At 34.9% G+C, this 14,200-nt stretch overlaps 1 protein-coding gene across 4 annotated transcripts in view; it reads right to left on the bottom strand.

The window, feature by feature from the left end:
• LOC111513033 (NAD kinase) overlaps positions 1 to 14,200 on the bottom strand; it is a 109,044-nt gene that overhangs the window by 18,959 nt on the left and 75,885 nt on the right. For all 4 annotated transcript variants that reach the window (XM_074175837.1, XM_074175836.1, XM_074175839.1 and 1 more), the window contains one exon: positions 3,595 to 3,724. In XM_074175837.1, coding sequence (XP_074031938.1) covers positions 3,595 to 3,724 — 130 coding nt within the window. The remainder of the gene's footprint in view (positions 1 to 3,594; positions 3,725 to 14,200) is intronic.

Raw genomic sequence — 14,200 nt, 5'->3', positions numbered from 1 at the left:
ATGCCTGTTTGTGTTTCTTTTATGTATATACTTTATATTATATTCAGAAAATCTACATTTAAAGGACCGTCAGTGGTGTAAGGAATACTCACTGTCGATCAATCCCAAGAAGACTGAGATGGTCCTTTTCACCAGGAAAAGAAGTTTAACGGGCTTAAAACCTCCCGAAATCTTCAAAAACCAACTAAACTTCTCTGAAGAGGTGAAATACCTTGGTATTATCCTCGACAAGAAGCTAACATGGAACTCTCATCAACAGAGTAGAGCAAAAAGAGCATACGTGGCTTATGAGCAATGTCGGAAGACAGTGGGACGCGCAAGGGGTCTTTCACCCCGTGTAGTCGCCTGGATCTACACTGCAATAATAAGACCTATGTTAACGTATAGAGCCATTACATGGGGACTGAAAGTTCTACAAGCAACGGCCATCCAAAAATTATATCAAATACAGCGACTGGCTTGTTTAAACATCACAGGAGCCATGAGAACAACACCAACCGCGGCAATGGAATTAATCACGGGTCTGACGCCTCTGGACCTGTACGTTAAGGAGGTTGCGTTAATGGCCATGGTACGATTGCACACGGCTGGCGTAAACCTAGAAGTAGGAATGGGTCGATTGAGGTTGGGCCTATGGCGGGAAGCGCTTACTGCGCAACCTCTGCTGCAGGCAACAAGTGATGCAATTGAACCCAGGTTTGTGTTTAATAAACCCTACAAAATACAAATTAAGCAGAACACAGAGTCAGATGTTACAAATGCAATAAGGATTTATACAGATGGCTCAAAAACCTCAGGATGTGGAGTGTACTCCAGATCACTAAGCCTAAGGATTAAGTGGGGAATGGGAAGAAATACCAGCGTGGTCCAAACAGAACTGGCTGGTATCTCAATCGCCACAAAAGAAATAATCAAGAAAAGAATTTCTGGCAAAAACTTAACAATCTGCACTGATAGCAGACAAGCACTATTAGCCTTGAACAGGCACCGTGTTACTTCAGGGCTAGCACTAGAGTGCCACCAAGATTTAGCCAAAGCCTCGGTAGATAATAACATTATTCTGAGGTGGGTTGAAGGGCACGACAGGAGTAAAGGTAATCGCATTGCCGACTCTTTAGCCAAGGAAGCGGCTGGACTAAGAATTTTAGGACCAAGTGGCACCCACGGCCTGATGACTTCGACAATTGCGGAACTAGTCAAAAGTTACACCCATGCTCAATCTCTAAAGAGATGGGATGAAATCAAAGGATGTAATCTTGCCAGGATCACCTTGGGCGACCCTGGGAAGCTGGCGCCGAAGAAATATCTGGCGATGACCAGGAAAAATCTACGCCTCACAGTAGGATTTCTGACTGGCCACTGTCAGCTAAGGAAACACCTACATGATATGGGGCTAGTGGACACACCTCTATGCACGATGTGTGAACAGGAAGATGAGACTGTCAGGCATGTCCTGTGCGAGTGCCCGGAGTTATCGTCAATAAGAGAGTGTGTGTTTGGCGAGTCTTGGCCTACACCTGCCGATATAAAGGATATGTCTCCCAGCGACCTGTCCACCTTCCTGGAAAGGACAGGATGAACGATGACCTAGGAGGACAACTCCTCGGGAGGATGTACAATGGGTCACATGTGACCTAAGTGCGTGGGCTTACACTCACCCTCCCTACTCTACAGAGCAAAGAGAGGACCGTCAGTCCCTTCGAAAATCCCCTCTACCCGTATGGCCTTGAATATAACATATGGCTATTTGCGTAGACATTACGGTTATTCAGTGACGGTAGTATTTGATGGCTATAGTGACGCAACAAAAAAAATCAAAGCTGCTGAACAATGTCGTCGAACTACTGAAACATCCCCGAGTTCCGACATAAGATTCGATGAATTTATGACCAACAACAACAATAAACCAACAACAATTCTTAGCTAACATTAATAATAAATCTCGTTTCATTTCCATGTTAAGTGACAAATTGACGTTTAAACAAGCTCAAAATGACGCAGATGTTCTCATAATTGGAACAGCTATAGAAAAATTTAATGCAACAAACACAACAATTGTAGTGGGTGAAGATGTTGGTTTGTTGGTTCTACTTACCGGAAGGACTCCAATTGATAAAACTATTTACTTTGTGACACCTGGAAAGGCTCAATAGCGAACAGAAATATATTCTTCAAAAAGTTTATCAGCTTATCCAAAATGCCCAAAATATATTTTATTTTTACATACGATAACCGGTTGTGATACTACATCGGCAATGTACAGAAGGGGCAAAAATTCATTTTTACATTATTTGATTTAATTGACTGTGCGAAAGTCTTTACGGACATTGATTCTCCACCTCAGACCATTATTACAAAAGGAAATAGATTTCTTCTTGCTATTTATGGAGCTCCAAAAAAAGTAGATTGCATTGATAAGTACAGATATTTAACCATTGTCAAAAATACCCGAAACAAGAAGCAAGTACAAATATCTTGTCTTCCTCCAACATCGGCATCTGCTATTCAACACTTGTATCGGGTATATTAATTATCAAGTTCAGACATGGCAAGGAAATAAACTCAACCCTGAAGACTGGGGTTGGAAATTAATAAATAATACTCTGGAATCACATAAAACTTTGCTCCCCCCTACTCCTGAAAACTTCTTTAACACAATTTTTTGCAATTGCAAGAAAGGTTGTAGTGCCAAATGTGGCTGTAGAAAAGTAGGGTTACAGTGTTCACCTGCGTGTACCAATTGCCAAGGTCACTCTTGTTCAAATGTTGAGTTGAGTATAACAGAGGACGATTCATGTGATGCTGATTAAGAGACAACTGATACATTAGTATTTGAACAATTTATGAACATCCGGCAAGAAGAGGAAGACGAAGAATAAATCACAGAAGACATGATTGTTGAAGTCAACTATGACGAGTATGAATCAGATTAAAGTATCAAAAGAAATCAAACTGACAATTACACTCCATAAAAATTATCAACCCGAATAATCTTCATGCAGTTAAATAAGTATTGTAACTAAAAATTTCGTAATAATGATTCGTGGAATAGGCCTACTGGGAAAACCACGTTTAAAAAACGCGTCGAGGTGCATATTACAGGTGCATATTACATAGAACGTGACTTTTACAATTGCGATATCTCAGGAACGGTGATACAGAAAAAAATATAGTAACCATTTTGGTAGAGAATTTTGAGATCTACAACTTTGGTCTGAGGTATTTTTTTAAATAAAACTTACGGTTTTCGAGAAAAACTCAAAAAACCTGAAGTTTTGACCTTTGACCTCGAATAACTTTTGAAGCGCTCATGGGACAGATTGGGACTTTAAAATTTTTATTTTTATGGTAAAATAAAGGTCTTCATCAAAAGTTAGCTCTGTCGCAACTTTCGTTATTTCATTACTGTTTTCAGGTCTAAATTGACCGGACTATGATATTTATTTTTCGAGAGCATATTATAAAAAAGGCAATACAACTTCTAACAGCAGAACGGTCTCTTTCCGGTTGAAAAAATAATAGCTCCCTCTCGCCGAGAAGTGACGTCACACTAGTTTTTCCGTTTAATCTACTTAATTTTTTCGACCAACTTACCTGTATGAGCCAGTGGACAAGTTGAACAAAAGGCAGATATACATTAGCATCACGAACTTTTTTTATCACAAGAACTGTAAGAGGTGGTTTGTACCATGTCAGTCTTTGACTAGCGGGGTCTTGAATTATCCTGAAAAAAAAAGATAAGGATAACACCAAAATACCACCATATCAGTGCCACAAGACGCGGAATTTTGCGAAAGATGTAAAATTATTTGGATTCTACATTGATGAGATATTAAAATAGAATCAACAAGTTGAATACACATCAAATACATTTTGAAAAAAACCATACGGAATAATAGTCGTCAACATATACCTTGATGAAAACTTTGTAAAAAATCTCCACTTTGCAAATTCTGAATCAGTCGCCAAATACACATTATTTTCTGGGATACCCCAAAAATATTTTTCTTATCTAGAGAAATCATTATACAAGAACCTCACAACATATTCTAATCCCTTAGAGATATAATAATATAATTTATTACATATTATTTCAATTTATGTCCCTATTCTCCGTAAAGTATTAAGCTTGGCTTAGATCTTAAGCCCTCTTAATTCGTAAATTTTATATGCATCCTAACAAAAGTTGAAGTTAGCCCCTCCACTCTTGCAACTTAGAGCTTTCAAGCCAAGTTTTTATGAACCTAACTTAGCTTTTTGTCTGCGGTGAGGTCTAACCAGTACCACTTTTAGTACAAATAACAGATATTTATTTATCTACAGTGTCAACCAACAAACTGTTGGTTGACACTAGAAGTCACAGTATTCTGGAAATGACCTCTGACTTTATGCCTCCAACTGTCAACTACGAACTGCCTTATAAAGTACTGTTCCCGATTAGATAGGACTGGATCCTCCGGGAGGAGGATACAATCCTGTCTTATTTCCTATCTGTATCATACAGAAATAAGCACAACAAAATCGTCAAGGTAGCTAAGAAAACATTCTATTTACAACAAATTCAAAAGAGTAAAAATAACTCCAAAGCTATTTGGCAGTTCATTAAGAACGTGTGTGGGGAGAATGAACAAAAAAAAATTATTGACAAAATAGAATTAGATGATGGGTCTATCATCACAGAGAAAATGGAGATTGCCGATAGTTTCAACAAGCATTATAGCGAATTGGGAAAAAACTTAGCAAACGATATACCAGATTTACAAAATTATAGAGTTGAATCTGTCAATCTGGAACACACAATGTACCTATACCCTACGAATGAGCTCGAAATTATTGAAACAATAAAAAAATTAAAACCAAGAAAGTCACCCGGATATGATAATATCCGATCAGAAACTTTGAAAGAAGTAGCGAATGAGATATGCTCTCCGCTAAAATTTTTGTGTAACAAATGTTTCGACTCTGGGTGTTTTCCAGATGTTTCGAAATATGGATTGATAAAACCTTTATATAAAAATGGAGATAAATCAAAAATCAGTAATTATAGACCAATTTCTTTACTGTCTAATGTTTCTAAAATTTCAAAACGATTAATAAAAATTAGACTGACTAAGTTTTTGAAGCAATTTAACTTATTGTCGGAATTTCAGTACGGTTTTAGAGAAGGCAGATCAACCGAGGATGCCATTTATAAACTAACTACAGTTGTGTATAATGCTCTAGATAAAAAAATACCCATAATTGGAATATTCATAGACCTCTCTAGGGCTTTTGACACTGTATGTCACTATCTATATGAATAGTCTGTTTTCTTTGAAAACCACAGGTCGAACTGTTTCGCCGACGATACTGCCATTTTGTACACTTCTTCAACTTGGCAAAATATGAAGCAAACCGTTGAAGAGGATTTTCCAAAAATTTCGGAATGGTTCCAATTCAATAAATTGACTGTTAACTACAAACAAACTTGGTACTTACCATTCACATCTTATATTAGCGGATTACCGAACCTAGGTCCTCTCAAAGTAGGTTTGAACAAACAAATCCCTACAGCAACATCGGTGAAATACCTTGGTGTCACGATAGATCGACATATGAAGTGGGATTTACATATGAAACAACTTCTCAAAAAATTAAGAGGGTTTCTTCCGAAATTTAGATATCTTAAAGAATTTATGGACATCGGACAATTAAAAATGAATATTTTTTCACTAATACAGTCACAACTTACATACGGAATTCTAGGATGGGGGGGTGTTAGTGATTGTTTTGCAGAAAACGTAAATGTGGTTCAGAAATGGATTCTTAAACTAATATTTGGCAAGACACGTGATTATAGTAGTGATCTTTTATATAAAGAAGCTAAAATCATGGATATCAGACAACTTTTCTGTATGAAAATATTATTATTCATTAAAAATAAAAAAAATCCATTACAAGTTTTTGAACATACTCATAATACACGAAGTAATTATTCTTTATTTTTACCCCGATGTGACAAAACGATCGGACAACGAAGTGTCAATTATCTGGCACCCAGAATATACAAGCAAATACCTCATGAGATGCTGAATATTGAGAAATTTAGAAAATTCAAATTTTTTTCAACTGAGTGGATTCTCAACACGGAACGTAATATTTTCAGTAATATCATAAATTCCAAATGAGTATGAAAAATGAAAAAAGAGTACCTCCTGATTATGTCATTTACCGAAGTGTGAAATTTACCTAACATGTGACTTATCAAAAAACCCAAATATGACTTTACCCGGATGTGTCATTATATCACGTACAAGCAGTTTGAACTGCTTCTGTGATTTTTCTATTTATTTGTTTTTTTGCATGTGTTATATTGGTTTTGTAATATTTTATTTTATTATGCAAATAAACATTATTATTATTATTATTATTATTAATCTGTTGGTTCACAGATGGATCAAAAACACCTTCCGGTTCTGGTACAGGTGTTTTTAAGTCGCAGACCCAGGACAGGCAGGATATTTACCTGCCTAGGAACCTATGCGACTGTATTTTAAGCGGAAATCCAACCTCATACATAAGTCAATAAAAATATGCGGCATTGGAAGCTCTTGGCTCCTACCGAGCAACGTCCAAATTGGTAACAAATTGCCAAAAATGACTCTCCTCCAGAGGAAGACTGGTCTGGTCTCTGGTCTGGATTCCTAGCCATACTGCATTGGAAGGCAATGAGGCTGTTGACTCCTTTGCAAAGGAGGATAATGCAAGCAGCTTCATCGGACCAGAACCTGTCATTGGCATCGCTTTAGGCTTTGCCAAATAAAGAGTGAACACCTGGATGGCAAGAAGATTTATGGACTTCTGGCAGAATCTTCCAGGATTGGTTCACTCCAAGGCGTTTATTCGCCCATCAAAGCTTGATACCAAACAGTTTTTGGACTACAGTAAGGATAAACTACAATGTCTAACAGGCCTTCTTGCAGGTCACTGTCATTTGAATCATCATATGCAGAGACTAGAACTGTCGAAAGACAGTGTGTGTCGCCTCTGTTTGGAAAATAATGAAACATCAAAGCATATACATTGTGCCTGCCCCGCTGGGGACCGAATCAGGCTTTTAGAGTTTGGCAGAGCCGTAATCTTACCATCTGACCTGAGAGACCACTCACCATGCAAACTAATCGGCTTCGTTAAGAATCTGGGTTTATTTGGTAGAGTGTAAATAAGTATGAGCCACAATAAACCTTTGCGAGTTGCGGTGGAGGATGGAATAGACCCACTCACTTTAGACCTAACCTAACCTATGTACACGTGTACAACGTTCAACCTTCCGTTCTTGTGTTGAATGCACGCTAACACTGCTGGACCATATACCAAACTTTCATTTTATCTTAACACTTACATTAGGTCGTTTCAAAAATTTTTTTCGTTTTTATGAGTCTATTCCAAACTGTAATAACTCAGTATTCAGTTTAATCGAAATAAGCGGTGCACTTTTGCCAACGTAACACAAGTCGGTTAATTCTGTCAGCATTAAAATTGAGTGCTCAGGATTCGATGAAGTCCACGAAGGCCTTTTCTTCTGGTTCTGATTGGCGAATGTTATACCGGTAGGAAATTAATCGAAGTGCTTGAAAATATGGTATTCGGTTGACGAGAGAGGTAGAAATCTTAGAAGGACAAATGCAGAAGGCTGTCATTCTTGGCTCACTGCGTTTGCTCAGGTCACATGATTTCCGGACCCAATGATCACTTACCCTACGGTGTGGGGAGTGGTCATTGGTTGATAATGCTGACGTACCTTCCCGAAAGTGTCTGAAGTTTGGGGACAGGGCCCAACAAACTTACAGTTCGGGGAAAATATACTAATTATTTATTCAAAATAATATCATATAATCTACAATAATTTTCAATGATTGGCGATATATGAAAAAATTTTGAAACCACAAAAGAAACTATTTCCTTGTGTGGTATATATAATTGAATATACAGTGCATTTCTTTAATTTCCCCCCCCCTTTTATTTTTTGAACTGGACGACTCAAAAATTTAAATATGGGATAATGAAATTATTGTATGAGTACTTTATTTTGAAGAGAAATTGACAGATGAAACTTTCAAGATGGCGACAGGGCGCCATCTGGAAAAAAAATTAAATAGAACACATTTCATTTTGAAGTTCCTGACGAATACTTCACAACCCTAGAAAATTAAGTCAATATCTTTACCTACTACAAAATGGCGGAACATTTAATAATTTCCTGAAGACAAACACATTAATATCGATATTTCTAGAAATATTCCTTTTTATCTGCCATATGACAATTCCAACAACCCGATAAGGTTTGGCAAGTTATTTTTTTTTTAAAAAACGACAAAAAATGTCAGTACGACAATGAACATCATTGTTCAGTTGGAATATTCTTATTTAGTTTTCGGTTTTACTAGTAGAAAGGTACCACGTCAATAATCTCTTAAATAATCAATTCTCGTCCATTTAAAGAAAAAATTGAAGCGATTTTGATTTACGGTGCGACGCGTAACTTTCACGAGACCGAAAGAGCTCGTGAAACTTTCTCAGAGACGTCCATCTATAGAAAATATTTAAGGAAACGTGTATCCTAATTCACAACTACCGGTAGTGTACGTTCGAGATGGCGCCCAGTCGCCATCTTGAACGTTTCATCTGTCAATTTCACTTCAAAATAAAGTATTCATACATTAATTTCATTTTCCCAAATTTAAATTTTTTGAGTTCAAAAAATAAAAGAGGGGGGGCATTAAAGAAAAGCACTGTACAAATTCAATATTATCAATCTTCATTATTTATTCGATGAGTTTGTGAATAAATAAACGACGGATTTCAGTATTCATATGATCTTTGACCTATCGATTTAGTTTTGAATGAAATTATGAATATGTCTCTATTTCGAGTTGAATAACTATGTTCTAGTATGATAACGCCATTCATTTTTACACGCTTTATATTAGCTTCACCTGTATGTATGTATGTATGTATGTTTGTTTGTAACTCTCAAGCTCGGGATCTGTATTGACAGACTTATCGATATTATTGCTTGATCTATTCGCGGGCAGATGGCGCTGTACGTAGCAACCTTGATAGGTTGTTCAAAAGAAAATCAAAATAAAAAATGGATTTTAAGAATTATAAGTGTTAGCGAAATGTTGTACTACAGATGAAATATTTAGACATTTAAATATTTTCAATTAGCCGTGATTCAGTACAGAAAAAAGTTTTGAACGCAACGGAAGATACATTTTAAAATCTAATTCCCTTATTTGAAAGCAAACCAGAATATGCATTAAACAATGAAAACGTTATCATAAATTGTACACCTAAAAAATTCAGTTACTTAAATATTTCAAAAAATCGAAAAATTAGAATCAAAGTGCTTGACATACATATCAAATCAAATGATTGATTTGAAAAATAAAATTATTCACTGAAAACATATTCTGAATCTATTAATATTTTGAATGAAACTTCAAATCAAAACATCAAGACTGAATTGTTTTTTGAAATGATTACTGCTAATTTTCTCTTTACTTCGAAACAAATTTTACAACTGTCCGCCCTCTGTTGGAGACTTACTACATCTCTGTATTACTATAGAATTTAAGACCTCAAACTTTATTATGTTGTTTGAGAGGAATTTTACATTCGTGCACCGTCTGTTGAATAATTATAATACTAGTGACTAGAACTTAAAAAAATAATTTATTTTTGACAATAAATCGGACTAAAAAATGAAAAATAATTATAGTTTAAGAAAACTCTAAAACACGCTTTAAAGAACATCGAACTAAAACGTTAAAAATATATATTTTTTAATAAGCTTAAAACAAAAACGAACGAAAAATACTAGTATTATTGTGAAAAAATCCACGGGCGCTTCATATTAAAAAAAATATGACACAAAGTGCCCACGCTTTTTTCACAATAATACTAGTATTTTTCGTTCGTTATTGTTTTAAGCTTATTAAGAAAAAAAAATAACTTTTTAGTTCGATGTTCTTTAAAAGCGTGTTTTTTAAAACTATATTTATTTACTTTATACTGTTTTATTATTAGTGCTTCACAATGAAGTTACCTGATGTCGAATACTTCAGCATCCTGAAATAATTTTCCACTAAAATATCGTTAATTCTCATTTTTGTCCTAGATTGGAAGATTGTCAGCAGAATCTGTTTTTCAAGTCGACCTTAAATAACTACACTGAAATTTGCAAATATCAACAGAAATAAACAATAAATTCAAATAGGTAGAAAGTGTTATGAAGTCAAACCTAACAGCTTATGAAGTGTTATGAAGTCAAACAATAAAGCTTAAAAATTATGTTCTGGTTCAAACAAAACCTGATAGAATGTCATTAAATAATCAATTATTTCATCAATTCTGGATGAAATGATGTCACCATCTCCCCAGTTTAAAGGAGTATACGTGGACTAGTCAAAAAATAAGGTGAATGCTCATAACTGGTGACAAATCATGGGTATATGGTTATGACATCGAAACCAAAGTCCAATCGTCCCAATGGAAGAGCCCAGGAGAACCAAGACCAAAAAAAAGCACACCAAGTTCTTTCTAATGTCAAGGTTTTGCTCACTGTTTTTTTCGATTATCGTGGCGTGGTACATCAGGAGTTCTTGCCACATGGTCGTACGATCAATAAGAAGTATTATCTTGAAGTTATGCGCCACTTGCGAGAAGCAATACGAAGAAAACGTCCAATATTGTGGAAAAACAATGTATGGCTCTCTCGTTACTTGTTCGTAATTTTTTTGCCAAAAACAACACCGTAATCATGCCTCGGACACCATATTCACCAGATTCACCCCCTGCGACTTTTTACTGTTCCCAAGATTGAAGAGACTCATGAAAGGACGATAAAACTGAATCGCTGAGAGATCAAGAACATACCAAATCAGAACTGCTTCAAGTGACAATTTATGTTTAAGTGTGATAATTTAGTATTATCATTCATTCATTTCAAGGACAGGGATACAAATCCCTAACAAAACTCTCAAGTAAACTGTATTCCTTGTTTTATTGGTATTCTTGAAGTGTCCCCTATCCCAGTGTAAGTTAGTTGGTCTACAGTGACAGGTGTTGAAAAGGGTACAGTATTTCTAGAAACTTCTGTAGATCGGAACAAGAGCTTTCAATTTGGTAACCCTTTTCAGCACTTAGAATTGAATCTCTATTAAAAAAAAAAATCAAGAATCGACCTGCGCCCTTGCCGACGAAAATCAAGAGCTAGTCATTCCAACTGGGCATCATGTACCGCTTTTTTTATTCATATTGGAAAAAAGTAAGGAAACGGTACACACAATGGAAGATCGTGAAGAAGGAGAGCCTAAACCAGTTGAATGGTGAAGAATGGTTCAGGGATATAATAAAAAGTCATTTAAAAGTCTTCAAACAAAAACATGTGAGACACTCAAATATAGTAAAACATTTGTTTTTCCATTAACCAGCTGTCGGTCCCTACGAACGACAACCCTCAAAAGTCTGAGTTTGTGCGAGCTAAGGATTGAAGAAGTAAATTGATGGATTTGGGCCGTTACTACGTGGTAGGAAATCATAATGAAGAAAAGATAATTGAAACTTTCTATATTTTTTACCACTTTAATTTGTGACTAACGTTATTGCAGTTTCGTCCTATAAGGACATTTTCAAACTTATACATTAATGTATACGTGTAAGTAAACTTATACATTGATGTATAAGTAAACTTATACATTAATGTATAAATTTGAAAATGTCCTTATAAGAGGAAACTGCAGTAACGTTACTGCAGTTTCGTCCTATAAGTACATTTTCAAACTTATACATTAATGTATAACTATAAGTCAATTTATGCATTGGTGTATACGTTTGAAAATGTCCTTATAGAAGGAAACTGCAGTAACGATACTGCAGTTTAGTCCTATAAGGACATTTTCGAACTCATACATTAATTTTCTAACTTATACATCAAGATATAAGTATAAAGAAACTTATACACTAATGTATAAGTTTGAAAATTTTCAAACGTATACATTAAGACATACGTATAACTTATACATTAATGTATGAGTTTGAAAATGTCCTTATAGGAGGAAACTGCAGTAACGTTAGTTACAAATGAAAGTGGCAAAAACATAGAAAGTTTCAATTCTCTTTTCTTCGATTGAAGAAGTATTACTTTTTAACGTGCGATTCCTAGCAAATTGTCTCCAATTTTTCGTGTAGTCAATCAGGGAGTTTTGTTTTTTAGTTTCATTGCTATAAAACATGAATTTATTTTCCTTTTTGTGAAAAGGAAAATATGTGACTTTAAGGATTAGGTGATTGGTGGGCGGACAACATTGATTGACAGCGTTCATAAACTACCATATTTGGAAAAATGATTCGACTTTCAACTGATCTTCGTTATCGATTCCGCCACAACCATTTACAATAACAAAAACAAACGGTTCATTATCATTTCAAATTGTTATTGATAATTCTGTTTCGCCATCACTCTTTGACAGTGTGGGTCGTGCATGCGGTTTACGATATCATTAAAAACGAGTACTTCAAATTCTCATTAATTTCGGAAAGATAACTAGATATGTATTCGCTTATCTGTTACCTCATGATTTTGTGCTCATATACTGCAAAACAATTAGGATAAGATCAAGGTTGAAATATCCAAAAATATTTTTTTCAAAACATTGTCCTTGCACTACTAAGAGTTTTTGTTCTTACGGTTTTATTTGTAACTTCAATATTAGGTTGTTGCAAACGTTTTGTCCGTTTTAAAGGTTGTGTTTTTGTAGCTCCATATCTCAATAAATCACTAGCCAAGAAATAGGAAAAAAAATGCGATTAATATTATAATGGCTATACATAAGAGTTTGAAGAATCCTGACTGCGACTTCAACATTAAAAATGTTCCAACACGTAAAGATTTTGAGTTATAGTTATTTTTATTTTATACAAAAGTTTTCACATATTAAAGGGAAATATAGAATCAAAACAAAAAAAAGCAATATATTTTGAGTATTACAGACTTTATTTACAATACACATGAAAAAACATTCAAATGAAGTCTTTTGTGCATAAACTTTTTGCGAATGTTGGCTTTCGTTTATATGTTTCATTGTTTTCCCTCATAATAATAGGGAAGCCAAAGCGGGGATTTCGGGATTTACTTAAGCGCGGCAGATTAATATACAGGGGGGTACCTTGTACCCGGTTAAGTACCTCCACCAAATATGAGCCTCATATATAACGCGGCATGTGAGGGATAAAGGATCAGATTAGTAAAAAAAATTGATCATCATAAATTCTCGAGCGCGTCAGATTAAGTTAGGGTGAGTTAATTACCTGCTAAAAAGTGTATATTCCAGTAATCTGACAATTTGAGAGTTACGTAAAGAAAGGGGAGGGCAGCAAAGTTGTGAAAAAATAACGTCATTTCAACATTCTCGAACCTAGGTAATTTTTTTTATTTTGAAGGAAATAATTCAAAGATAACGGAAAATATATAATCTGACGATTTCCGCAAACCAAAATAACAAAAATTCTTCGATGAAGTTTAATGCGTGCACCTGTGTGATACCCATATTTCCCTCTCCGAGTTTCTATTCCTCTATTCTCTATTCACTTTTTCTCTATCTGCCTTCACTCTGAATTCTGTTGCCATGACGACATCACAGCTAGTCACAGAGACTCGTTCGTGATGAATATGAAGATGATGATTAATTAATCAATTAATTGATGAATGTAGCCGTTACTACGTGGTAGGAAATCATAATGAAGAAAAGAGAAATTAAACTTTCTATGTTTTCTACCACATTTATTTGTAACTGACGTTACTCCAGTTTCGTCCTATAAGGACATTTTCAAACTTACACAATATATAAGTTTGAAAATGTCCTTATACTTATACAATATATAAGTTTGAAAATGTCCTTATTGGACGAAACTGCAGTAACGTTACATACAAATAAAAGTGGAAAAATATAGAAAGTTTCATTTCTCTTTTCTTCATTAATTAATCAATTGATTATAAAAAATTTAATTTTTTCGAGCATTTTTTTTATTATTTTCTTATAATTACAAGTATTCTACTTAAAAAACATACACTTATTTATTTGCATGCTATTTCCTGAGCTTTTCAATTAATTAAGTTCAATGAATAAAAAAAATTTTTGTAAAATATTGTTTTTGT

This window comes from Leptinotarsa decemlineata, unplaced genomic scaffold (genome assembly GCF_025532065.1).
Source record: "Leptinotarsa decemlineata unplaced genomic scaffold, Ldec_3_MD MMD2_tig00001393_RagTag_RagTag, whole genome shotgun sequence".
Classification (NCBI taxonomy): Eukaryota; Metazoa; Arthropoda; class Insecta; order Coleoptera; family Chrysomelidae; genus Leptinotarsa; species Leptinotarsa decemlineata.
This window is presented reverse-complemented; position numbering and strand designations above follow the sequence as displayed.